The 27,713-nt window shown below is 34.7% G+C and overlaps 1 protein-coding gene across 2 annotated transcripts in view; it reads right to left on the reverse strand.

The window, feature by feature from the left end:
• Positions 1 to 1,410: 1,410 nt before the first annotated feature.
• Positions 1,411 to 27,713, reverse strand: part of ADAM10 (ADAM metallopeptidase domain 10) — a 52,209-nt gene continuing 25,906 nt past the window's right edge. For both annotated transcript variants that reach the window (XM_064456535.1, XM_064456534.1), the window contains 13 exons: positions 26,264 to 26,422; positions 18,243 to 18,346; positions 16,672 to 16,821; positions 15,375 to 15,467; positions 14,567 to 14,750; positions 12,278 to 12,441; positions 10,470 to 10,653; positions 9,379 to 9,529; positions 6,812 to 6,995; positions 5,516 to 5,624; positions 5,004 to 5,224; positions 4,147 to 4,273; positions 1,411 to 3,667 (listed from right to left, as the gene is read on the reverse strand). In XM_064456535.1, coding sequence (XP_064312605.1) covers positions 3,573 to 3,667; positions 4,147 to 4,273; positions 5,004 to 5,224; positions 5,516 to 5,624; positions 6,812 to 6,995; positions 9,379 to 9,529; positions 10,470 to 10,653; positions 12,278 to 12,441; positions 14,567 to 14,750; positions 15,375 to 15,467; positions 16,672 to 16,821; positions 18,243 to 18,346; positions 26,264 to 26,422 — 1,925 coding nt within the window. In that variant the 3' untranslated portion in view covers positions 1,411 to 3,572. The remainder of the gene's footprint in view (positions 3,668 to 4,146; positions 4,274 to 5,003; positions 5,225 to 5,515; positions 5,625 to 6,811; positions 6,996 to 9,378; positions 9,530 to 10,469; positions 10,654 to 12,277; positions 12,442 to 14,566; positions 14,751 to 15,374; positions 15,468 to 16,671; positions 16,822 to 18,242; positions 18,347 to 26,263; positions 26,423 to 27,713) is intronic.

Here is a 27,713-nt window from a genome sequence, read left to right on the forward strand (position 1 = left end):
AAGACCTTGAAAGACATCAGGAGCCTGCTCCTGTCGGAGCAAACACATCTTAGAATAACTTAATGAATACTGCCCTTTTAATCACCTGTGCAATAATGATTCTGCAATATTCAAAAGTACCCCCCCCAAACCACAAACACAAAAAATACAACAAAAACCAAAAACAGCCCCAAACAAAAACCAAAAAACCTCTTCCTTCCTTTTTGTGTTTCCTGAAAGAAATATTGGAACATTTTTAATTATAAGGCAAACTGTATCCATGACTTATAGTCTGTATGGTATAAAGTTTCATAGCTTAAGAGGAGTTTGATGTCCTGCTCACATTGACACCATTCTGATTATATACGCTTCTATACCAGAGATGAATGTATACATTTAATGACTAAAACATTAAACATACAAGACGAATAAATTAATAGCTACAACTGGGGATTATTACGTCAAATATGAGTTAGCAAAATTACAGCTATTTATGTCCTCACTTGTTTCCCCAAAACACACTTCAAAATATACACAAAATTTGTATTTGAGATGTTTAGGCATTATTTCTACCCCTCTTGTTTGCATTCCTAGGCAGAAATTTAAATGCAATCACTACCAAATCTATTATGCACCTATGATGCTGATTTGCAGAAGGGCTCTGCTCCAACCAATTTGAATACCTTTTGCCCTGACAGTGCTAATTTGCTACAAGGGGAAGCAATTCTATAAAAAACAAAAAGTCATGGGGAAACAAAAAAAATTAAAGATGTACTGCAAGGAAGGAACTCTGAATATGCTTTGATTACATCAAAGCATATGCTGCTCAGCTAGGGAAACAGTTTTCTAAGCAGGCCACTCTCAACAAGCAGCCCTAAGAATAAAAGACTAGCCGGCAGGACTTATCTTTTAAAAGCCATCTTATAATTTAAATCAACACAGAACACACAAAAAAACCCAGAGACTCAGCTTAGCAGTTTCAAAACACCTTGCAAAAAGCAAGTGTGCTCCTTCTACAAGTCTTACCCATCAGATGTGCATTCAGAGAACTGTGTGTTAAATTCCAGTATTCCTCTTCAAAAAGATATTTATTTCAGAAGGTATCATTTAGTAGCTATGGTGTTAGGCTTTAATACCCCACCAGTAACTAGTTTCCGTTTTAAAGATAAGAATGGATAAAGCTTTATTGCTGTGGTCATACAAGTAATTTAAAGGTAATTTTAGGGCTTTTCCTTAAAAGGGTTACACATAAACATTTACCTTTAACTGTATGATGTTAAAATTGAGAGATGCACTTTGATAGAGTAAAGATAGTACAATTATTTTTTGGCATGACAGCCCCTTTCCAGCAAAACCCAAAAATTAAGCAGAAGCAGAATCTGTGTATTCCTTTTTCTTCCAGGATTCAAAAAGTAAATAATCTTCAGAAGATGATTTCATCAAGTCTATTTATTAATGCATTTCAAGTTTCAAAAAACCTTACATATCTTTGCACAATACTTTATTTTTTGCATTTTTAGTAAAAATTTCCAAAATGAACAAAAAAGATACTGTATAAAACACAGTGGACATGTAATCGACAGTAGTATTCCATTTCATTTTCCAGAACTTTGATTCGGTTTTACGACATCTTGACTTGCAGTGGAGAGTTCAGTGCACGCTTTTGTTTTCAGAAAACAGAACTTAGACTCAAAATAAAATAGGGCAGCATTTGTCTGCCAGAATCCTACCACAGGATAACATTACAGGCAAAAAATTTATGCTCCAAAGTCCACCACACTTCAGAAGTTACTAAGAACTCTTGCTGAATAAAAGTCACCATTTTAGAAATGCAAACCCACTTCCAATCTTTGCACAGTCTTAAAACAAATGTATTTAAAATGACTTAAAAGCAACTACATACGCTTCTAACTAGTTAAGACCATTTAGAATTATTTATATAGTCTATTGGACTTGGGGTATCATGTACAAAATTTGTCTCTAAACCATGTACAAAAAGTCAGATTTTGAAAAAGTTACCACATACTGTACAAGTTTACAAGGAAGAGATCCCAGTAGATTCTGTAACATTTTTGGCCTTTCTGGCTTGTGTCACATTATGAGAATGATTGTGTAAACCTTATACTCTTAAAATAAAACAAAAACGAAAAACCAAACAAATGGAGCCTGTCCAACCCTTAGTAAATTTCCTCCTAAAGCAAAGCCAGGAAAATTATAGCCATTTGCATCTCTAATTAGCTTGCTGCTTTTGGAAAACAAGCAATAAATATATCACAAGCTTAAACATTTTGTAATGCCCCCTTTCATCTCCTGCATAGCAGTAAGCACCTTAAGACATCTTTTGTTTCCTCTTTCAAAAAAGCCAATTATTTACATTTGTAATAAAAACTTCGGAATGGGACATTGTGCTTTTGAAATTCACTACTGGTAGAAAATGTGGGCAAATTGGTAGTCCTAACTACAATTTTAACTCTGTCACAGGAGCTGGGCAAATCACTCTATTTTAGTGGTTATCAGTCAACAGTATCATGCTGAAAAGTTATCCAAATATCTGATAAATTAAAAAAGAAAATTAAAAAATCCTACAGCTTTTCTTTCTTTCCACATCCCTCAGAACATGAATTTAATTATCGTACTTTAAGAATATTTGAAAAGCCCAAATAAACTGGTTGCTATTTTTAAAAGAAGTTGAACAACAGGCAGAATTTTCTAATAAAGCATGGAAATATTTCATTTAACTATTCATTATTTAACTGAATAATCAGACAAATCAAAAATATTTATGCTGAGCTACAAGAAATTAGACTTATATAAAACACTTGAAAATTCTGGCATTTGCAAAGTTTGCAGGACACCTGTTACATCTTTAAAATACCATACACAGTCTGGTATGCTATGTCTTAGCAGCTGTTTGATAAAGATGAAATGAATGCCTGAAACAACTTTGATCATAATAAAAGTTTGATTTGATTCAAAATTGCTGTGTAAAGCATCACAAGATCCTTGACCATTACACACCATCATCCTCTGTTATCCTGAGTATGTCAATTAAACAGTAATTTCTTCATTAATAGCAGAAGAGATTTATAATACAAAGAAACATCCATATTGCAATTCTCTTGTTTACAATTGCACACAAGTACGGGTGTACGTTAGAAATACATGTCTGCATATAACAATGTATATACATTGCCAAGCAATGTCTCCAATGCTGAGGTGGTCTAGCTTCCTAGCCTTGTCTGACAGTTGAAAAATATATATTTTTTTTCAATTCTTGAGTAAAAGTTTTACTACAGCCACATTTGCCTGCAAGTGAAGAAAATGCAGCAATGAAGAGCACAGAAAGGGGAAAGAATCATGATACTCCAGGAGTTTGTGCCGCTAAATTAAAAATATGCAAGAAAAACACTTTTTGAGCTGGAAAATTTGCTCATTAAAAATTTAACCATTTCCACTTCTTTTGAGGGCATATCAGTCTTTTTTCCCCTCTTCAATTCTTGAGAGTTATACTGGGGACAATGACTTAGTAGGTTTTCTTTGGAGTGAGTTTTCCCATTGTAGGCACTAGGAAGAACCAAGGCAAAAAGCTGCAGTCAACGTCTCATATGTCCCATCTGATAACTCTCTCGGGGCCTTTGCCGCTGCGGTGGCTGAGTGGTTTGTGGTGGTCTCCTCCTTTTTAAAGTGCCTTTTCCAAAGAGAAGTACACATTAATAAAATAAATTTAAAAAAAGGATATTCTTTCCAGAAGAGTTGCCCTAGCCATGCAAATTAAATATAACTAACTTCTGAGAGGCTTCAGATTTAGACCTGCAAGGTTTTAAAAAGATGATTAACTGTGTGGATTATTTACAGAATACATTTTATCATGTCAAAAGTAGTTCCTTAAACAGGCTGATTCTTACAAAATGTAGCATGGCATAGCAAATAAAAGGAACTCTGGCTCAGAAAAAGTCTTCAAAGCTTTCTTCTAATATGCATATTTTGTTATAGGAAAATAAGGCAAGAGTTCTACTTTTATGAATTGTTTCACTGGCATGAATTCCATTTGTAGTTTCACAGGGCCAGACTAAGAACTGCAGGTTAGGACACCTGAAATTTCTGTTTAGGACAAAATAGTTGAGGATAAAACATTTCTCTATAAATTTGAATACCTGGTATACTCACCTGGAAGTGGTTTATGAGGAGGCAGCTTTGGATTACTGCTTGGAGTATGAACACTGCATATCTTAATGAAACCAGCCATTAACATGATCAAGGCAATTCCCATAAGCAACACTGCCCACCAATAAGCCTAAAAACATACAAAAATTATTTTTGGGAGGCTGGCACACATGCACAAGAGACAGGGGTCATTGAATATGGCTTTCCTTTGCCTTTTAGAAGTAATCAAAAAAGCTGTTCTGAAACATCACTTAAAAGACCATAACATTTTAAAGAAAAATATCCTCAAAGTTCTTACACACAAAAAACCCCCAAATACTTCAAATTCATTCTACAATCAGAAGAGTATTTCAGAGAAGATAGGCTACAACAGTTATATAAGCCTAAAACAATCAACAGCTTACACAAAATTGACTATGTAGCTCTAACAGTTTCATTGTAGCTCTCCTCCCAGTCTATTAATAGGAAAGTATCACCTAGTGCAGTAGAAAAGAAATCCTAGAGATCAATATATTTAGTTCCTCAAAAGAAATCAGAACATTAAAATATGAAGAGTTAAAACAGGTAAGCCCAGTAAATGAAAAACATGAGCATTAACAACAAAACAGACAGTGGAGTGAACAGAGGTATTAACACAGAATATTTACTAGTTTATTTGTTATTTATTTGTTTCTGTTCCATTCAATCTGTCAAACTTACTTGCTGCACTCAAGGTGCTTATGGAAAAACTAGTAAAACAAGGACTGATTATACTTCGAGGAATGCTGAAGTACTGTATATATACAGCAACACCTACTGACTGTGAATACTGATTAACAAGAAAGTTTTATATGAGACTGGTAACATAAAAAAATACTTACCACAATCCATTCTGCAATATTTTCATATAGCTCAGGATTAAAAATTGCTTTCTTTAATCTAGCTAGAGGGCCATCAGCATCTACTAGCCGACACCTCATAAACACATCACAGTAGCCTTTGAAATCATTACAAGGAGATCCAGGTTGCAAAGTAATAGTTTTACGACTGAAGTATTTCTCCCACTGTTTAGAGCCTGTACTTGCACAAGTAGCTGGGTCCACTGAAAAGTGAATACAAATTAGATCAAACTGTTATTGAATTAAAACATACGTGCATGAATATCTTGGTGTTCAATTGTTCAAAATGCTTTTGAAAAATTTCAAGTTTCTATTTATCTGTAAAAACTCAAAATATATTATTTCCTATAAAATATAATGCAATGTCTATATGAAACTAAGTATGAACAAAATCGCAGTAGGCTCTCAAGTTAACAAAAACTAATATAAACGCTGTGAGAAGACTCCTCAGATACATACTGCTGTATTAGGCTTAATATTCAGACAAATCTTACTTTTTCTCATGCAGCAGACATGACACAATTCTCTGTCATCCTTGCCATCTGAACTAGCACACGTACACTCCTCCAAGCCGTGTTTCTCACAGATAGAGCCAGCACATTGCTGTTTGAGACAAAAGGCACAAAAATACAAAAATCAATTTCACTTTTAAGCGCGCTAACATTAGGAGAGATTAATTTTTAACAGCTGAAAGCATAACCAAAGGTTTAAAGATGATCATGAATAAAAATAGTAGCTTGAATGTCTTTTGAAGTTTATAAAACAAAAAAATTATTTCAGTTATTCAATTGCAGTGTTTAGGCTTATTTGATAATTTTTTCGAAGGCGATTTATCCTATTTTATTTTTTAATGCTCTGTTTTCTTTTAGGCCTCAGAGTACCCTGCAAAACACTCACAGCACTGTAATTCACACTGAAACATGATGACCTAAAACCATAGTCAGGAAAATAAATCAAAAGCATGTCTTAAAAAATATTTTCTTTAAGAAAATAGTAGAAATTTATGGCAGGACAGATTCTGTATTTAATTCTACTGTGGGAAGAGCCTTAAATTTCAAATAAGAGAAAAATCCAGTGTATTTATAGTCTTGTTTCAAAATCAACTAACTGTATAAAGACAATTCCTCTATCTTTAAGGTAATTAAATTAGCTGAAAAATTGTTACAAGTAGTATCATTTGATTACAAGTCTGGACTGCGGGAGAACAGAAACTTAGAGCAATGCAAGTTACAGCTCTTTAAGAGGATTACTTTTGCTTGTCTCTGCTTCTAGGTAAACATAGGTCAATTTATAAAAGACTTCCCATCAATATTTCATAGCAACTGCCATGGACTCTTTAACCTAGGAAACTAATGGCAGTTCAGAATAATCCTATATGCTTGCACATGTGTTACAGGCTCATGGGTGGAAGAACTGTATATTTTCATTAAACCAAATTCAACATGTATTGATAGCATATCTAATTTTCTAAGGCACAAGATTACTTGACCAAGCATGAAGAAAAATGAAAAGATGGACCTAGGAAATCACTTTCATAATTGCTGATTTTTACAAAACACTTTAAATGGAACTTTTTCAAATAGTAAAGCTAGCTTGATATTTGTTACCTGCTTCTTAATATTTGCTGTACCTTCACAGTTATTTTGACTGAAACCAATAAATCAAACATTTTTATTGAAAAAGAGATTAGTCTTACACTCCTCTCCATTAAGTACTGAAACTGAATCACTTCATAATACAGTGCCTTGCAATAAACAGCTGCAGTTGCATATGACTGTAAAAAACCATACCCCATTTATGCAAACTTGTGTGTGCCTGTTGCAATCTGTGAAGTTTGGTTTAGGCTCAGATGCTGGGCAGAGAGCACTGACACCATTACACATTCCTTCTCTTGCACAGTCAGAATCATTTCGACACTTATCAGTCTTCAGCTTGAAATTACATTGTGCAGTACAGCAGGGGCCTTGACTAGGGCTAGAAAAAAAAAGAAAACATGGATGTAAAGAAAAAGCATAAACTATTCCAGGAAAACCATTCATCCTGAAACCTACTCAAATACTCAACATATTTCTGATTTGTGCTAAATAAAGTGTGAATTGAGAGTAATTTTTTCCGACCCTTAAGGTAACAAAAGGTTACTGCACTGAGTACAGATTTCTTAGTTATTGTAATAACCAATTAAACTATTTGCATTAAATTAGAAAAACAGTACAAGCACATTTTAAATGAAAATATCTAGAAAATCACAGCATTTCAAAGTTTGGATATATAAAACATTTAATTAACACGTTGGGAAAATTAATTCTGGAACTGATTATTTTGATAGTATCAGTTTCAAATGTAATAAATAAGTCAAGATTCATCTGTCACTGATTAACATCCATAAGGAACTTTTTTCCTACTTTCTGCAGTCATACCACTTATATTGTTTAAATAAACAAGAAAAGGGAACGAGACAGGTCTGATCTATCAGAAATCACGGTCAGTGTACAAACAAATTTTGGAGGAAGGAAAGATTTGTCAAAGAAGCCATATAGCTTCGCTCGTTCCCCCAAAATACTTGGGCTCCTTTCTGTCACAGACATGCTATGTACACCACCAGTGTATCTGGTGACACAGCCGGGAACAATCATTTCTCATTCTGAAGCTGTGTTTGAGTACACATGCCATTACAAGCAGCAGCAGAGTGAAGGTTATAAAACATATGTAACTACTTGATTACAGCTAAGCCTGAGTTCTCATCTCAAATTATTCTGTACCTCAACACTATTCACAGCATGCCTGTTGGCATTCAGTGGACATCAGAAGATAGCACAGACCTTCTGCAGGTCAGGATCTCTCTATTTTAGAACTATTGCATGCTAAGTAAAATCACTCTTACATCACACATTAAGACGACCAAAAGTCATGTAAAGCAGCTGGATTCCATAGTTTTCCTAAAATGTATTTTAGGAACGTATTTGTGTGTTATTTGTATGATCCATTTTTACACTTGGATTTGCTTTACATGTCTTTGGGAACCTCTTTGTGCAGAAAAATTTTCAATCTTAGTAGAACTGGAAAAAAAGGGAAACCTAAAACAAAAGTGATGCAGCTATTCCTATTTAAGACAGTTCCAGCAGGGCATAAAGCTGTAATACAGTCAGCTGAACACAAGAGAGCAAAGAAAGGAGGTGGCGTTGGCACCTGGTGTACTCAGAAGAAAATAGGTCCTCACCACAGGTGCAACATAAAACAAAATCTCAGAAACCAGTTATAAAACAAGACCACGTATGGATTTTTTTTTTCCAGAAACAATAAGAATTTGCAAGGGTTAGGGTAGGGTGAAGACATGCAAAATTATTGCAACTATGAATTCACAGGAGATGGTCTTTCTACAATATCTATGCTGTCAAATACATTTTAACAGTAGATGCTACTTCTACTTCCACTCCCAGGATGACAAAGATCATTTTTAGGGCAGGAAAATTTAACTAGAACAAAACTGTCTGTGTTGTATTTAAAAGTGAAGCTAGTTTAGACTCAAAAATAATAGTAATTTTCTCTTAATCTTTGGCTAGAAGTCTAACCACATGTTAGATTTATGTTTGTCTCTAGAGAGGAACAAAAGCTCACCCGTTTCATGTGAAAAAATCCACTTAAGATGAGCTAAAAATTTAACATGTATCTTAAGCCACAGAACTAAAAAGATAGAAGTTGACTTACTTCACTGCAAGTCTTATGATCTTTTAACAGTTCCTCTTACAAATCACTGTGTACACAACACTGCCAAGGTACAAGGTGACTTTAAAACATAGTTTAATTTAATTCATAAAACAAGCATTTAAAAAAAAATAAAAAAATCGACCAACTATATCCTTCAGTCATCTTCCAGTTTAGGCAATGCTGTAGAAATGGCACAAGGAAAGGATCCAATTTCATAATATTCCCCATTATCCTTTTAGCAATTAATACGTTCCTGTACCTATTGTAAAAACAGCATCCTGGTCACATTTTTCTCAATCATGCAGTTTTTGCAGGAATTCTGCACAACACATTTCCAATAAAAATAATAGAAATTCAACATATTTCTGTCTGCACTGAGTATCATGGTATGCTAGCATTGACACAATCCAGTGCCGTATTATGTTTTTCCAAAAGCTAGAGAACAGTCATCTACGGGAAAGCAAGCTACAATTAGCACCAAGAATTACATAGCATAATTGTGCTTATGAACTTCTCGCTCACTGTATAAAGCATTTTGAACAAAATAAATACTTTAAGAATAATGCAGGTAAACAGATTCAATTTCTAAAATACCAATTATAGCTACCAATACTCCCCAAAATGAAAGCATACTATCAAACATGTACAATACCTGCAGTATTTGCCTGGTTTTAACTTGCATTTCTTATCTTCTGATTGGTTTGCGTCATAACAACATTCATCTTTACACTGGTCACTGTATCCACAATCACACTGTTCTCCTTGTTCAACCAGTCCATTGCCGCATATGGGTTGACCAGACTCTGAAAAATGCCAGTATATTTATGTAAAAGGCAGTACAAAGAATATGCAAATAGACTTAATAGATGTTAACACTGACTTGCAACAGCATCCAGCTAATCATGACTGAAAGTGCCTGGTCAAGATGGACTTCAGACTAGGGCTCAAGTCAACTTGCATTATTTGCTTGCCACTCAGCTTAGCCATTCCTCCAATTCACTGAATTTTAAGCCTCTGAGTAAAGGGTTTCTGCTGATAACAGTGGGAGTTTCTTGTGTGGATAGAAAAATAGTGCTCAGAGAAAGTTTACTCCTAAGCCTCCAGTGGAAAAGCATCCTTTCTTGCAATCCTCCTCCTTTAACAGAGTCTGAGGACCTTAAGGCAAAAGCTGATGATACTGGGGTGAACTACAACAACTATTCCTCCAAAACACAAACTTACTCACTGCACAATCTCACAAAATTTGAAAGCTCACAAATCAGACTCCAGAAAGAAAATTCCTGCAAAAAAAACCTTCTTAAAAATTCACATATTTCACATATTTTAATTTGTTCTCCTTATCTCTTGTCCTTTCATTGGGCAATGACTGAAAAGTCTGGCCCTGCTTTCTTTACTCCCTCCCACTAGGCATTTATAAAGACAGACAAGAGGCACCTCCCCCGCGACCCAGCTTTCCCCAGACTAAACAGTCTCAGCTCTTCCAGCCTCTCCTTTTATGTCAGATGCTCCAATCCCTTAATAATCTTTGTGGCCCTTTGCCAAACTCCCTCCAGTATGTTCATGTCTTGCTGTACTGGGGACCCCAGAACTTGATACAGTTCTCCAGATTGCAAATTCAATTCTTTACTTACAGATTCTTTCAGTAAAATAAAAAAAAAAAAGAATAAGTAAAATAGAAAATGATAAATTTCTAATTAAGATAATAGCTTAGCCATTCTGCTTTCAGGATGACTAAATACATACCAACAAAACAATTATTTCTCTTTTTCTCAAGAACTTGGCTGATATTCCGAATGCTACAGATAGAGAACTTGTTGTTGTTAAGTTTGTCCCCCGATGTAGCTCTTGCATACATGATATAATTGCCATTTTCTTTCTGTCCCAAGTTCTTGGACTCTCCTGGAGTGCACTCCATTCCAGAATCATGCTGCAAAACAAATATTTTAAAAATATTTCTAGGAAGACAGCTTCTTTAATTTCTTGCTATCTTTTTACACATGTGCAAAAGTAACCTGATTTGGTACCTTAACACAGTGAGAATAAAAGGTTCTTACAACCAAGACACTTATACTCTAAGGTTCCTTGGAATACAAAAAGTATACAGAAAATAAAGGTTTGTTTTGTTGTTTGAGGTTTTTTTCCCCAAACAACAATATCAAGTATCTAATTTCTTGCGTTTTAGCTTATTTGCATTCTTGGTAACATATACCCCAAGCGCATGTCCTGTAATGAATGCTGACTTGAAAAAGTTGCCATCTCCTGAAGAGTGGCTTTATGATCACAAAAGGGTAATAAGTATTCTGTGGAATAAAAGTAGGAGTTAACTGAAACAGCAGCCCATTCTTTTTGCTTGTTTTGAGGGAGGTGTACAGATATCTGCAAAACAGAGCAGAAGTCTGTTTCTGTCAGCCAGTGGCTAGATCTATACAACATTCAGCACAATGAATGAAAAATGCATTACAGGTTGGCATACTAGCAATTAGCAGACTGACAACATACTAAGTTGTTAAGCGCAAGAGGATGTCTAATGCTGTTCTGATGCATTCAACTTTCCAGAAATACAACCTATATCTCCAAAACAGTTTTTAATATTTATGTACCTGACATATTTATGAGTTACAGTTTGGTAGAACCAAAACCACACTTTTATGCATTTCCCTGGGTCAAATGCAACTTAGAGTAAAATTAAAAGAACCATCTTCCAGGCTGATGCAAAAGATGTTCACTCAGTGGGACTGGTTTATCAGTTTCACATCTTTGTATTTTCAGTTATACTTGGAAGGCTTGTTCCCACTCAGAACAGTGCTATTAGAGATTTTCTCAAGGTACATGAAGAAAGCATTCACATGTAAACATCTGTTTTCAAAGAACTTGTCATTCCTGTCTTATCTTGATTTCATTTTACTTCCAAGAGTAGAAAGCCTATATACTTAAGTTTAGAAATAAAAAACCCAAACCAGAAAACTTCGTTCTCATCTCCAGCAAAACCAAAAGCCTCATGTTTTTACCTTGCCACAAACAAATAATGTCCCTAAATAACTGGAAGACAATTTTGCTTTAAAATATTGTTCTTGTTATCAAAATACTCTCCACAATTTTCTTAGGTAAACTTGTAAGTATGAATAATTGAACATAAAAGAAGAGCCAGTTCTATCTTCACTTGTTGAATAAAGTTTCTTCTTAATTAATTTTGCATTCATTCTTCCTCCCTCTCTAGGATAAACCGAAATACATTTAGAAGATGTGTGTGACCCTAGTCTTCAATAAAAAACAGGGAGTTTTTTAGGGAATAATAATATAGTCCCTTTATAAGACATTGAACTAGTAGGAATAAATAATTCGCAAAATTCACTCTTGCACCAGTGTTGTCAAATACTCATAAAAGGGGCTTAGCTCAGCAATCTGGTTTTTTGTGTGTACAATAGGCATGCACACATGCATATGCAGTCATGATCACATTTTCTGTGTTTATAAGTAGTAAAAGCTCCATTCACAAATCATGTGCTTCAAAATGGTTGAAATTGAGTTAACAGATCAATAGTAATACTCACAGGTGAACCAAAGTTATGCCCAACCTCATGAGCAAAAGTAATGTGAGAAACCTTGGGAGGAACATGAGAGCCATAGTTTTGAACAGTGATGATTCCAGTGTTCAAAGACTTCTTCTTACCATCAGAATACAGTTTGCTCTTTTCACATATTCCACCAGAGCTCCCTGCATTTAGGCAGAAGTACAACAGTTAGTCGTCTAAGAAAAGAAGTAGCGTGTTACTTTTCCAGTGAGATTTGGAACAAGAAACACCCTGCCTTTTCAGTGAACACTGAGGGACTAGGAGTTCTTCTGTGTAATTAATATTAACCCAACTCTGCAAGTAGATTTATCCACACTAATGCTCTCAGAACGGAATGGATACATTAACACAAGAAGTTAGCTGGTTTAGAATACCTATTAAGTATGACCTGTTTGGGGCTTTCACTGCACGGATAAGCCCTGATTTCATACCTGTAGTACAAGACTAGCAGGGTACAGTGTCCAATACAGGTAGCCTCAATCTACATCCCATCTGGATTTCATTGAGTAAAAAAACCCGAGAGTAAAATCACAGGAGATCCTCTCTTATGGCATGAGCATTTATACAAAACACCTAAGATAAGCTATATATCCTTGTCAGCAAAAGTGACTAATTTTTCCACTGTACAAACTAAAGCTGAAAATACTTTTGATGTGTGGGTTAATGAGACCCATATTTAGAAGTTCAACAATCAAGTGCATCACACCTACTGTTTGGAAAAGTGTCTAAATTGTGACTTTAATTTCATTGAATTTTTCCATAGCTTGAATTTGTACTGAGGCATTATCTATCTTGTAGAATTCAGTTATTCTATAGCTAACATAAATGGTGTCTAAAAAAACACTCTAAAGAAGCTTTCTTGCTTTCTGAAGTAAAATTTCATTTTAGTGCAATATGCCATTTAACCTATGTCAGCATGTGTGTTAATGATGGAAAATCTCTCAAAGCAACTTAATTTTTCTCAATCAAATTTAGTTTTGGAAGCAGCGTTTATGGAATGCACATTCCAATCCATCCTGTGCTTACTCAGTCTACACACTAGACTACTCATCACAGTTTCTTATTTACATCGGCCACTTGTGTATTATTTTTCCTATGGTTCTTCCACAGTCACTAAGGTTAGTCTGCACAGGTCCCTCTAACATACTCACTATACTCTTTGGTCCACTGATCTACTACCCCTCTGAATACTCTACTTATTCAAGTATTTTAATACCCTAAAATCAAAGTCTGAGAGACTGTCAGACCACAAGAGTTTTCCACATAGCTCCAGAACTCTACACTAACATAGGCTTTAGAGGAAAGTACAACAGTAAACAAAATGAGGTTATAACATATAGCTACATCTTACGAACAGTGTAATATTTCTTCCACTATTACACAAATTCTGTTAAAGCTCTTGACAGTGTTCTCATAAAAGTATCTTCAACCTAATTCCTGATATATTTGGAAATGACTCAAGGGAAGAAACAAGGAAAGACTTTCTTCTGAATTTCTGATTTTGATTTCTGTGAAAGTTCCCACAATTTGGAATTTATGCTGAACTATAATTAAAGAATTTGTATTTACCTAAATTTAAAGACTAACAACTTTCAATCATATAATTTTATAAGACTAATACACCCTATAAAACTAAGACATCCAGGACAAACATATCAAGGTGAAAACCACTGATATTTATTTTTTTTTTTTAACATCGAGACGTAATTCAGACCCAAAGTACACAACTAGATTGAAACTAATGAGAAGCCGTTCAAGAAAAATTACACATTCTGGTATCTCCCAGAAAAAGATCTCACTGATTTTACTTTATTTGAAAGTAAATAAATATAAAAATAAAAGTTGCTTCCAATACTACCTAGAAAATGTACAGATTCTGCAGTGTAGTTCTACTACAAAATTCAAACTGCATAGTTGTACGCTCTGTTTATATATAGCAGAAATACTTGTTTTTTCAGTCACTTTATTGGTCACTCATACCTGTCAAAAATAAAAAGTCATCCAAGTAATACCACCTTTGTCTAACGAAATACACTTTTGTTTATTGTTCACATCCTACTCATCAGAAAGAAAGCAAGACTAATTGAAGTGACACAACATGCTGTTTATATTTTTAAAAAAAATCAAACCATACCTAAAATTGTGAAAAGTTGGTTATGAGATTTTTTTCCCTATTTGCTGTCCATTTATATGACATAGTTTCTACCTTTCGTCTTTGTACCTACCTACAACACTATCTCACAGCACTGAAGGTTTTGATATAATTACCTGAAGGGGCTCCAACCCAAGCCAGACCAAGAACTCCATCATCAAAATCACGGTCTGTAAACACATAGGCCAAGCAATAATCATCATGATTCTGTTCCGAGTTCAGTTCCAGAAACTTTTCCACACCAATGTTAGGAAATCTGAAAGGATTGGAAGAGTCCTTCTCATCTACAGTTGTGTTAATCTAAAAGTGAATTGAAACAAACTGTAAGGCATGATTAATTTTCACTTGACTTGTAAATACCAGCTAAAAGGCTTACTGTTGTCAATACCTTATGTTAAACAGCTAAAGGTGGTGCTAAAGATTTATAGGCCTTGACAAATTACGACCCCAATATTTGGAAAACCAAGTTCGACAATAAATAAAGAATTGCATTTGTATATTATTTCCTCACACCCTTATTTCTTTTTCCCTTCCATCAGCACCCAGAAGTTTATATTTATCCTCTTAAATCATCACTTTTAGAAGGAACTTCCAACCTGGATAGCCATTTTCTATTTTATCATCAAAGCTCTTGGAGAGCAATACTCTTGGAGACTCTATTTGCCACACAGTCAACGCTGCTGAAACATTAGAAGCTGCTTCCTGTAAAAACTGACTACAGCTTAATAACAGAAGTAGCATGCTTTTGAGAATAAACACTAGAACGAAACCAAATGAATGGGTTAGGGAACCATTTACTGCAGAGACACTTATGTTACAAAATTACTAACAATAAATGGTTACAAGTGAACAGCAACAGGACTTTGAAAAATACAGCCTCTAAGCAATACTGGTGAAGCTAGAAGTATTTCCAATACAACTTACTCTTATTCGTTTCACCATGAAGCTGATGTTACGGATTCCTGAGAAATCTGTTGACTGGTAAATTGTGTCAATCGCTTTAACGTGGCTGGATATCTGTCAAAAATGAGAAGTATCTACAGTTCAAATATCTATACACTACATTATGGCTGATTTTTAAATAGCAACAATTACAAGGCCTATACTAGTACATATAAGATACTGTGCCATATGAACTCTAACAGGCCTTTTTAATCAAATGCTGATGGCAATTAATTTGAAATTTTATCACATATAATGGAATAAATCACTACATAACGTAGTATCTGTATTGCCACCGTGCCAGATAACAGCAAAGTATTTTGCCGTTTGCCTTTTTTTTTTACAATATAATTCTATCAATGATTCAGACACCTGTCTGCGATACTCATTCAATTCATCGCTACAATAAGATAGCACTGTAGTTAAAATTGTATTCAAAGCACTGTATTTTTTTTTGAGAAAAAATTTACTTGTGACAGCATTATTCTTTCATTTCTGGTAGAACACAAAAATGAAAAAAAGGATCATTTACCTTTTCCAAGAGCACATACAAATGCTAATTCCTTGGAAAACCTGATTTTGAAGGTGACTTCAGAGATTAGGAAAATGTTACTCAAATTGCATATATACAGTGTAATGAATAAATAGTAAAAGTCAGACTTGCAAGTAGCAGTGAAAGTTCAGACTTCAAGAGAAGTGTATTAACATGCTAGTTATATCTTTAGCAGTTGATCAGGAAAAAACTAACAACCCAAAATAAAACCCAACACTTTTTCCAGTTAATAATACATTGACAAGTGAAAAGCATCCGCCTTTAGTTGCCGCTGCCTTTTGACCTTCCATGACACCACACACTACAGGAACAGACCTCAGTGTCATTAGTTCAGTGTTTTGATCTAAAATTTCAAATGGAAGGTTGTGCAAGTGTTAACACAGAGGCTTGGCAGGCTGTCCAACAGAATAGACCCTCTTCAGGAAGTATTATATTTCTGAGTAAAAGTAGAGAAGTCAGACTGCAAGTCTTGCTCGGATGTGCCAAACAAACCACAGCTGCTATTAACTAAAGGAAGCAGAAGTGCCCAGGACTTCTGTTACAGATACTATGTATCTTTTTAGTGAAATAAAAAAAGCTGTTTCAATGTCAAAATCCTTGTAACAAATGAAACAAGACATTCTAAAGTAAATAAGCAATAATATACACAATTACATTACATTAAATTTATCAGAAATACACAAAATAAAACCAGATAGTTTAAAAAAAGAAAGGGCTTGGAAATACCTGTGCAATTACAGCTTCCCTTGTTCCATAATGCTTGTAGAACAGATGATCAGTCTGAATATACAGCTGACATGTGTTTTTTTCAGCCTGAGTGGCACGCTTGTTTCTTAAAAGCTGTGGATCACTGTTCTTAGGCTCTTGAAAAGGCTTCTGTATATAAACAGAAAATAAATATATTAACTTTATGCATCTACATGCTGCACTAGATTACCTAAAAATAGCAATGGATTTTTCTAAACATACTCCACTAATACAAAGGGATTTTCATTCTTTTTCTTTAACCCACGAAGTTTCATGAATCTTGAATTAAACTAAGTATGTTATTGCCAGTTTTCAAGTATGCCATCTATTTTTAAAATTATCTGCATCAAACCCTTCTGTGAATTTCACCTTATATTACAAAAGGCAGTTGATGTGACATACAGTTTTTTCATTCACATCATCTTTGGAATTTTTCTTTTCCATAAACCTTTCCTAAGATGAACAGTTTGTAGATTAGAAAAAAGAGCCAAACCACAAACTCAAGTGCTGTGGGACTTAAATGCACCCTCCCTAACACAGGTTATTTCACACTGTAATTATCTTAGCTACCTTAGTAAACAGAAATACTTAAGCACTTCAGCGTGGAATGAATGGTACACTAAACATGAAGTTAAAATAATGCTCACTAGTCTGAGAAGTATCTGCTTCTCTGACTAGTGAGCGTTATTTTAACTTCCCTTCTGGTATTTATTGGTTGATGGCCCACTCTCTCCATGAAGTTTCAGAAGTAAATTTTTTATTACCAATGCTGAATTATGCAATACTGTTGATAATTTCTGGAGTCACAATGTAAATAAACTTTAAGTTGCTGATGCTATTTACCAAGCCATGTTGCATAGTTTTGTTGGCATATACTTAACTGGCACTACAAAATGATGCCAAAACTTGAAACAGCTCAGAACTTAGCTAACACTAAGAGAAATTCAGTAATTTACTGTTAGAAAGTGTTGGAAAAAAAAAATCCAATTTAATGACAAGTGGTGCAAACCTGAAGGCAAGAAACCTGCAGGACTCCAAGCAGGTACACAAGTGCCTTCCAGAGACCACTTACCTCCCGTTACAGGCAATCTGCAGCATGCTGTAACCACTTCAATCTTTCAATATTGCTAGTAAGACCCTCCCACTCATATCACTCCATTTACCCCTGAAGTACCCAAATACTACAAGTGTGTTACATTAACATAACTTGAAAATCTAAAGTTATTACTCTTTAAGACCAGTATGTTACTTAGAGATCAAGGGATCTTGAAACTTCCTTCTCACTACAATAAAGTATATTCCTCATCTCAAGCTCGATTTCCACAACCATCTAAAATTCCAATTGTTGGAAAATCTGAGATCATGTAGAACTCATTAAGCCTGTGAGCTAGCACATCTATGCTGTAGAAGCAATGAGAAAAAAAATTTAGAAAAGGTATGTTAATAAGAAACCTCTAGCACTAATGAGTGATGATGACTGACCAAAAGAGAGAAATGGAAAGTTATTACACTAATTTCTAATCAACATAATCCATTAGCCTGTGTTGTACCTCTGTTGTTGGTTCTTCTACACCAGTCATCTGGTACTTTTGCATTCTTTCAAATACCGAATGATCTGCACAACCTCCTTGTGGTCCGTATTTATGTGGATATTCTAAAAAGAGGAAAGCCAGGTTGACTTTTCAAATTCCAAGTACAAGTGCAAAATATGGCTGTATCACTGCAGCTTACTCAGTTTGTGTCCAGTATTGCTCATGTGGTCTGAGAAGCATGCGAAGATCCATTGTTTACATTGCCTTTTTATCATTACACATTTCTACTAAAATACATTTAGTTTTACAAACAGAACAAAACTGACAATTGCTTAACATTGTTTTCCTATAGATAGCAAAAGAAAACATGATCAACATCTAACATAAGAATGAGAACTATTATTTACACATCTGTACCGATTAGCTTGAACTAACGGCACCCTTAAAAAAAATGAACTCACAATGGAAAATTATTATAGATCAGATATACTAAAGACTGCTTGGATAAGAGAAAGGTTTGGTTTTTTTTAATTCTACTTCGTAAACTAAAACTAAGAAACCTTGCTAACACTCTTAAAGGATTCTATTACTTTATTCATCTTCCATGGAATTTTTGAAAATTTTTATATTATGCAACTTAACTACCAATACATAAAACCTGAAACTCTTACGATCCTTTATTTCAAACTCAACTCTACTATCCTAGAATTACATATTTGGCAGCAATTTTATTGACAAGGTGAAATGTACAGTTTCCATTCTGGGAAGTAAACAATACAATTAAGGATATCAGTGCATGTATGTATATATGCATGTGTGTAGATTTAAAATTTACAGAACTACAGATTACAAAAATTACAGATGTATTTAAAACTTACAGGGAAAAGACTGAAAAGAAGCATTTGCATTACCTCCTTACTATAGCTGACTTAAAATTTTAAAAACAAAACTGTAGTACTATCCAGGTACACATCAATTAAACATGCTGGAGATCCAAACCAGTTCAATGAGAGTATCATGCAATTGGCTTCTTTCCAGGGGTAATTCTTTCAATACTTGTCAATGCAGATCTCATTGCACATCTGAATGTGTGTCGGAAACATACAGTTAGGTTTTGACAGTTAGTACCTATTGGAGATCTGTAAGGAACCTGTACTTGCAGAAGCTTCCTCTGGAGATGAGTACTGAAGGGAAGGGGTCTTGCCTCTTCAGTTTCTCTGCATATTGGATCCCACTATAAACTGGTGCCCCAGTAAGAGATAATGGAGTACAGATTATGGGAGCCACATATGTAAACACTTAAGGAACCAGTTTCTGTAGGGCAAACCACTCTTTTACCATAACCTCAAGACAGTGCAGGTTTTGTCAAAAATGTGTAAACTTTACCAAGGTTTGTTATTTTTTGGGGGAGTTATTGGTGGATTTTTTGTTTGTTTGCATTTTTTTCTCCCTATATCATTAAGCTCTGTTACAAAGTTTATGGCTGCATTTCAATCATTAAAAGCTGGGGGAAAATTAAACAGAAACAGGAATTTTAAAAAAAATCCTTGGCATACAGCTGAAGTTGAGTTTGGAAAAAACCCAAACCATTAACAGAAGTTTCTGCTCCAAAATACCCAAAGTTCAGATTCAGTGGACCTGCCGATAAGCTTAAAATGACTGATCAAGAAATAAAAGCAGTCTTCCAACCTTTATTCCTCTCAATCACACATGCTTATAAGTACTTAAAGAGGTCATGTTTAACACTGTTTTTTTAAACTAGTTAATGACAAATGAGGCTAATTCAAACATAGTTAACAGTTTTTTTCAAGTTGGGTCCTTTTCCAAGTACAAAGTATCTTATTGCAATTATAAGCTTTACTTATTGGGAAAGAACCAAATTTAATAAACATGCTTTTGACAAATAAAGTTTCAGCCTAAAAGTAATTGAAATATTATAGATGGGTGTAAATGTTATTCATTATCTCACTAGCAAATTAATTGTAACTACTGCAAAGGTATCCAAGTACAGCATTGTACTTTATAACTTACTTCCAAGTATGAGTTTTACAGAAGCTGCTCCAACATACCAAAAAAAAAAAAAAAATCACTTTTTGTTTGGTCAACTTTATGCCTAGCTGTTTTGACTATTGTTTGCCAATTAGATTATTAGCAAAATCTTCATGCTGTGTGGGAGGTAATTTGTTTTGATTCTAATAAGGTTGTTTCTTTAAATTAAAAAGAAAAAAAACCTTTTGAGAGGTAATTACAATGAATGTGCAGTACTTGGGTTTTTGAAGAAAAATCTTAGACTTCTGAAGGAACTGGTTTTTTTCCTTTCACTATTTTACAGAAATGTTCATTAAACAAACTTATGAGGTTCTACTAACAGTAATTAGTGATTTTCTGCATATTAATTTCCCACACTTCAATTTCTAACACCACACAAATATAATTTTTGAAGTGCTGTCTCATCACATTCCTCCCAGTATGGTTCACCCTTGCATAGTGCCAGAACAAAAAAGAAAGCGAGAAAGAAAAAAAAATTCTCTTACTGTAAGTCACATCACCCAATTTGATTAGCAATGTAGTGGAACACTGGCTTTGCTATAACAAATATTAAACAGAAAGCATCACTCACTCACTGTTGAGGTCATCTGTACTTTATGGGATCCTGTTTACTAACACTAGATTGGAGTTAAGAGCAAAGAATTATAGACACGATCCTTCCCTTCTCCCTCTCCACTACAGCTTTAAAAAAAAAAGCACTACTGTATTTAATCTAACTAAAATTCTCATTATCTACTACCTGATTTCACACCGCTGACCACTTACCTCTGCAATAAAAGCACACTACACAAGGGCGGAGCAGTGGACTATACTGGCTCACCTTCAGCTCATTTCATCTACATAAAACCATCGTAACTTTAAAGCAATGACTGCACAGCACATTTTGCACCAGCACAAAATGCCCTTTTCTGCTATCATCACATTTCTATTCATACTCTGTGGCATTATGACAATTGATGAAGCAGTATTAGAAATAAATGCTCTCAGTGCATTACACAAAATAAGCAGTCTTTCCTCTGTATCTTGTTTCCCAAAGATGTTAGGAAATCCCTTAATACATTTTTAATACTGACTGTCTGCAATTCAAACAAATATTTCTCACTTCAAATGTAATAATTTAGTAAGAAACAGTTTAAAAGCATGACAGTTAAAATTTTAAAGAACTGAACATGAACCAAACAGTCTGCAACAGCAATTGTCGAGGTTTTGCGTGTGCTGGAAAAGACAGATCCCCTATGGACAGATGTAAATCCATCCTGCTAAACACAGGAGACAGGTAATATAGGATAGTTCACTTTGCAACTACATCTAGCTTACAGAAAAAGTTGCATACAAAGCTTTCTTTTGTTAAATGCTGCATTGCCCCCAAACTGTGAAGGCCCCTGATCCCTCTTCATCTTTTGAGGCTTCCTATTTCCACCATCCCCTGCAGCAGTTCCATTTGTGGAACTAAGCAGGAACTACATGGTGTCTTGGACAGCTTTGACCCACAATCACAGAAGTCTGGTCCATGCTCTTACGACACTTTTAAATGCTTTGAGATAAAGCCTTCTGCCAGCTCTTTGAGATCAACAGATTCTTAGCCCACCGTTCCATAGCCCTGTGAACTGATCAAGAGAAAACACATGCCTTTACCATGAAATGATTGCTTACAGTGAATGCAGAGTTGAGGAAAAACTAGCTTACTTTCCATCAGATCTATAAAAGAAGAGTTTAATTTCAGGATCAATTCTATAACTAGAGAAAATCCTCCAGGCAAAACAAATATTTTGTTTTTCTTTTCCCATATTGTCCATTTTCCCATTTTCTACTGTCGACTTTGTATATCCTGACAGAATGTTGAAAAATATTGAAAAATAACAACATAATAGTAATAAACCTAAAAAAACCATAACAAAAAATATTGTCATTTCATACTTCCTGACAATATCTTATTCTAACTAGATGGCAGATGAGTATTAATGATATATAACTACAGATGCTCAAAATAAAAACCTTTGTTCTTTTAAAAAAGGTACTACCTACCACAGAGATTCCTGATAACATGGTTGGTTTTTTTTCTTCTACTTGTCAGTAAATACTATGATCTGCTAAGCATTTATGTTAACTACTTAATGGATACTAGATTTAGGCATCTGGGGCAAGGATAGGACATCGAATTTCCATTAAAAATTATGAAAATTCAGTTCTTCAACAGCCATAGAGATTTGCCCAATACTAGCAGAAGCAACAACGTCAAAACAAAATTCAAACTTAAGCAGATACAGAAGAAACCCTTATTACAGATTTAATTCTAAGCAGCCTGTCACACTGTGCTCCCATGACAACTGTGAAGTAGACATTCATTATTAAATCAACAATCACAATATGAGAAAAAAGAAACCAAGTTCTCACTAACAATACATAGTTTGCAATGGTCAGTTCATTCAGCAGATAGGGCTTTTCAAAATTACAAAGTACTTTACTTGCTGTTCTCAGTTGTGTAGTTCTTCCAAGACTATAAAGACAATTAAATGACATTAATTTTCCTGGAGGTCTGAACAGGATTTTCCTGTCTACCGTTGATTGAGAAAATACTGAATTTTGATTTTACAATATGAATTCAGGGATACATTTGAAGTATATGTGATTCAAAGAAATATAATTTCAATGAAATCCTAATCCTTAAAGAAAATTTTCCAAAATATTTCAATGAAAATAGCAAATTTGCATCTTTCTAGCACTAAATAATACAAGTTTGATCAAGAGTAATTTAGAAACTAAAATCATTCAACTTGTGTTTCAAATCATGAATAGAAGGCTGCCTTCCACTAGTCAACACATCCACTATAACAAAAGCTGCCTTATGAAGTTGACAATCCTCATTTACAAAAAACCTTCTGTTTAACTGCTGAATAAGAACTCATTGAGATGCTAATCATATGTTGCATTGTGATTTCTGAAAAGCACTAAAGAGCATATTGTTTCAAAAGGCTGAAACATGGGTGACCAAAAAATATTCCAAATTAAAGCAAAAATGAACTTTTTCCCCCCAGTCTCTCCTGAGTTAGAAATGCAAGCATTTTTGTTGCTTTTGTCCCGTGTCAGATACTAGTGGTTTGACTATTTCATATAAGTTACCTTTAGATTAGAGCAATAACAACACATTTGCATGCTTGTGTTTATTTTTTAAAGCTAGTGTAAAAGCTTGGCTTTTAGTTGTTGTTGGGGTTTTTTAATGAAGCTGCACTTCACTGCAAAAATACCCCTCATGAAAGTCAAAAACATCTTAGCCTCAAAAGCATTATTCAGAAAGTATCCAAAACAGTTGTATACTTCAGGTATTTCAGACCACAGAAATCCTAGAGGCATCTAGGATACTAAAGAAGAAAGTTAAGCTATACAATCAGAAAGCATGCACACCAGACTCTCCATTGACAGCAACCAACAGGAGTGGCACATTTCAAATTGTGCTGCTTAGACATAGCTCCAGGATGGGCTATTTTCAACCATGCTGAGCAAGCAGCAATGTTCACTCACTTGGTGATTTGGAAGCCATATTGTACTCTTGCTTTAATGTGGTTCTCTGGAATAGATTTAGACAATCCTCTCTGATAATCTGATTTTTTTTCTAACTGATGGTTTTGATGCACTAGATTCAAGAGGAAAAACAGCGTAAGCCAACATACCATCATCTGAATAATTAAAAAGCCCAAATATATCCTGCTCCCAATTCACGTTAATAAGACATTAGTATGAAGCAATTTCATCACTAGCTTTTTCCAGCTCTCAAGTGATCCATTCACTCCTCCAACAGAGACCACTTCTACAAAACAGCAGTACTTTCATAAAATCAAAACATCTGCTTCTTTAAGGTGCAGTTCTATTTCTGTCATTAGTTGATAACAGTGAATAGAGTATTTTTATTCACCTGCTATTTACAGCTAAGGAATGGGAACATAAGACAATTTTCTTGCTTGTCTTGCCCCTTGGAAACTGGACAAATGACTTTACTGCCTTTATGTCACTTTACTTCCCTCCTCCCCCTCTTCTCTACAAAAGGGTTAGTAAAACCCTTTGTAAAGCAGACAGTGACTTATTTAAAGTGCTATGTAAGTGGTAGTCCAGTATTCCCACTATCAAGCAGTGAATTGAACTGTTTGGCAAGACCTATAAAACATACCAAAGAATTTAGAAGTATGTGCAAATTATTCACAGAAATGTTGTTACAAAAGATATATCTTAGGGTTTCACACCAGGCTTCTGTAATTTTTCTATTACTCTTCCCCACTACTCTTCTGTTACAGCAGCAAACCCTGCAATACTCCAACAGCAGCTAGCAAGGCAAACCACCTCCTCAGACATTCACCTGCAAAGCTCTGTAGAGCTGAAAATTAAATGCATACTGCAACTTCTCTTTGAGAATCAAAAGCAGTATATGGAACACTATCCCATAAAGTTACTTTATTCTCAAATATGGACCTTGTGAGCACCAGGAAGATAAACATTTAGTCAGTCAGAAGACAAGTGTAGCTCACAATATACAAAAAATTGAATAACTGCATTAATTCACAAGCTCTTTAAAATTATGCAACTTCTATTCGGTTTTGGGTTAGTAAGCATATTTACAGAATGGAGTAATGGAAGGACAAACATATCAGCTAGCTCACAGCAATTTTAACATACTCAAAGACAGCGCACACACTGCCACTGAATGTAAAATACAGCTGTATTCCAGAAGCTTTATTCAATTAGAAAAAAGCAACAAAATTTGCTGAGTTTTTAGCAGAGAAATAGAATTTCTCTTCACTGCATTCATCCAAGAGAAGTAACAGAGGGGAACATTATGCAATAACCCTTTGTTTCTTATTGGCTTACAGCACAGAGAAAATTATAATATAAAGAGTCAAATCACAACCAGAGATTTCCCTCATCTATCCTCCTATTTTTTATATTTCTTTTCAAAATACAGTCTCATTATTATGTACTTTGAAAATGATTTATACACGCATCATCATAGGAGTGGTTCAAGTAATTTCTAGTGATCTAACCCAAGACTATTCATCCAATTCCAAATGAGATTTCAAGCTCACGTCTTCTAGGATTCACACAATAGCCTGATGGGACATGCTTTAAATGAAGTCCTAGTTTAAACTGGTTTTTAAGAAAGACTGAAGTCTTACATGAAGTTAGCTTGCAACACACAGTTTGTTCGGTTCAATAATCAAAAAGTAATCTTAAAGTGACTCTCCGCCAATATATATTTGGAAGGATTGAAACTTGGAATCACAACTTTATGGCAGTATTTTTGGGGTTCAGAATGAAGTTAGTTAAGCATCAAATAAAACGGATTTTTATTACAACTGAAGACTGATCATACATAAAAAGGCAGACAGAGTGCAGGAGAACTCTGATGCATTAGTTCTGAAGATGTATTCCATGGTACTTCCCTCATCCTTCTGGGCATTTACAACTAAAGGTAGACTTCTGGGGCTATATGCTTCAAGTAGTATTTTCTGTATATTTCCACCAGCTACTGCGTAAAATTGGACATACTGGGTGCCACCACATCTTCTAAAGAGCTCTCTAAAATCATCTGTGACCTACGCATACAGAGGAAGCTTTCATTTCCCACATGTACCACCTTCACTAGAATTAGGCAAATACTTAGTGATTTGAACATTAATTATCCTTTATTTTGCAGATCACAGGGAAGAACAATCAGTATAGAGCATTTTAAGAATACATTTTTCAAAAGAAAAATTTATCAAATGAGTAGAAAATACACTGCAAATACACTTAAGCCTGACTGCTAAGGATTTCTTAAAATGGCTCACTTTGGTTTGCCATAAATCTCTTTCACACCGTAACTGTATATGAATCACTTCAGGACAGCATGATTCAGTGTCATATACAAGCTGAAGTCTCATTTGATGCTTACAAATGGCTTACAGTTTTTGACATTTAATAAAAAAATTATTTCATCTATAGCACAAAATGGAAGTACTCACTGATATCATCTTCATGATAAATGACAGAGTGGAACGGTAGAGTTTTGTCCTTAATATATCTTTCTGCTGGCTCAATATAAAAGGTCCCACTGTGAGTTTGGATGAATCCTTCAAATATTCCATCAATAACAGACCCATGGCTAAGACTTCCCTCTTCACCTGTTGAGGCAAAAAGTACGTTGGGTTTTTTTTTTTTTAATAGCTTTCTAAAAACTTTTCAGTCCTGTGCAAAATTCAGGCATACACACTACCCAAGGTGTTAAGCAGACAATGCTAAAGCACGACACTTGCACAATTATCCCGATCATGCACCAGTTTCCAACTGCTGCAAACCTATGAGTTATACAGGAACAAGATTCTATGTAACAGCAGTAAGATTCTTGCACAAAGTTTGTGTCTGAATTTAAGACCAAGACTATTCAGCAGTAAGACATACAGTTATCCCAAAATCATAGTTACTAAGTTCAATAGCTTCCTAAGCAGGTGCATAAATGACGTATTTATGCATTAAAAGTATATAATTAAGAGTTCAGCTCCGTATTTTAAAGCTGTCACATTTACAGCATGTGTATCAATACAGCATGCTATATCCAAGTCCTGTCTTTACACATCTGTTCATATAGTTATAAAAAGAAAAACAAACAAACAAACCAGAGCGTGTACTGAACTTTGAAAGCTTTCAGAGAAAGATTTCCCTATATTCAATATATCCATTTTTCTCTTCAAGCATAAACCTCTTAAGCTGTAGCTAGGTTTAAATGTGGGATGGAGTGAATTTGTCTTTGAAACAGTAACAATCTGGAAAAGTACAACTGTCGAAGTTTAATCACTGACAGCTACAACAGGCAGCATCCCCAACAAGCCTTTTCCATAAAAAGAGTGAAAGATTACCAAAGGAGTGTTTATATTCTCCTCCACTGCAGAATCACACTATCAAATTATCAGAATTGTACTAATTTTTATCATTAGCCAGCACTAATTTCTAATTAACAATTACCAATAATTTTATAAAGCTTATACATAGTACTGAAATTTGGAAAAAGTATCCTGAAGATATGCTACACAATTATTCAGAACGAACACTAAAAAGTAGAAATAGACTTTATAGAACATTAATCTTAAGACATTCGTTAAGTGATCCCAGATTTACTTCAGACTATATTCTATTAGAATGTGCATTAATAGCCTGAACATATATGCCATGTATCTTTGGAAATTTCAGAGGACTTGGAAGGAAAACTCTTGATCTAAATGGAAATCAAGAACCAAGAGCGAAACAGTTTATTTACTCAACTCTCACTTTGTTCATTATCTTCATGACAAGTACAAGGTTGGGTTTAATGAGAAAGATAATAAAGAAGATTAAAAGAAAATGTAGAGTAAGCCCAGTGGGTAAGTTCACATGGATCCTTTAATCTCATGCCTCAGCAACAAGGAAAGAACCAAAAGC

Source organism: Phalacrocorax carbo, chromosome 7 (genome assembly GCF_963921805.1).
Source record: "Phalacrocorax carbo chromosome 7, bPhaCar2.1, whole genome shotgun sequence".
Lineage (NCBI taxonomy): Eukaryota > Metazoa > Chordata > Aves > Suliformes > Phalacrocoracidae > Phalacrocorax > Phalacrocorax carbo.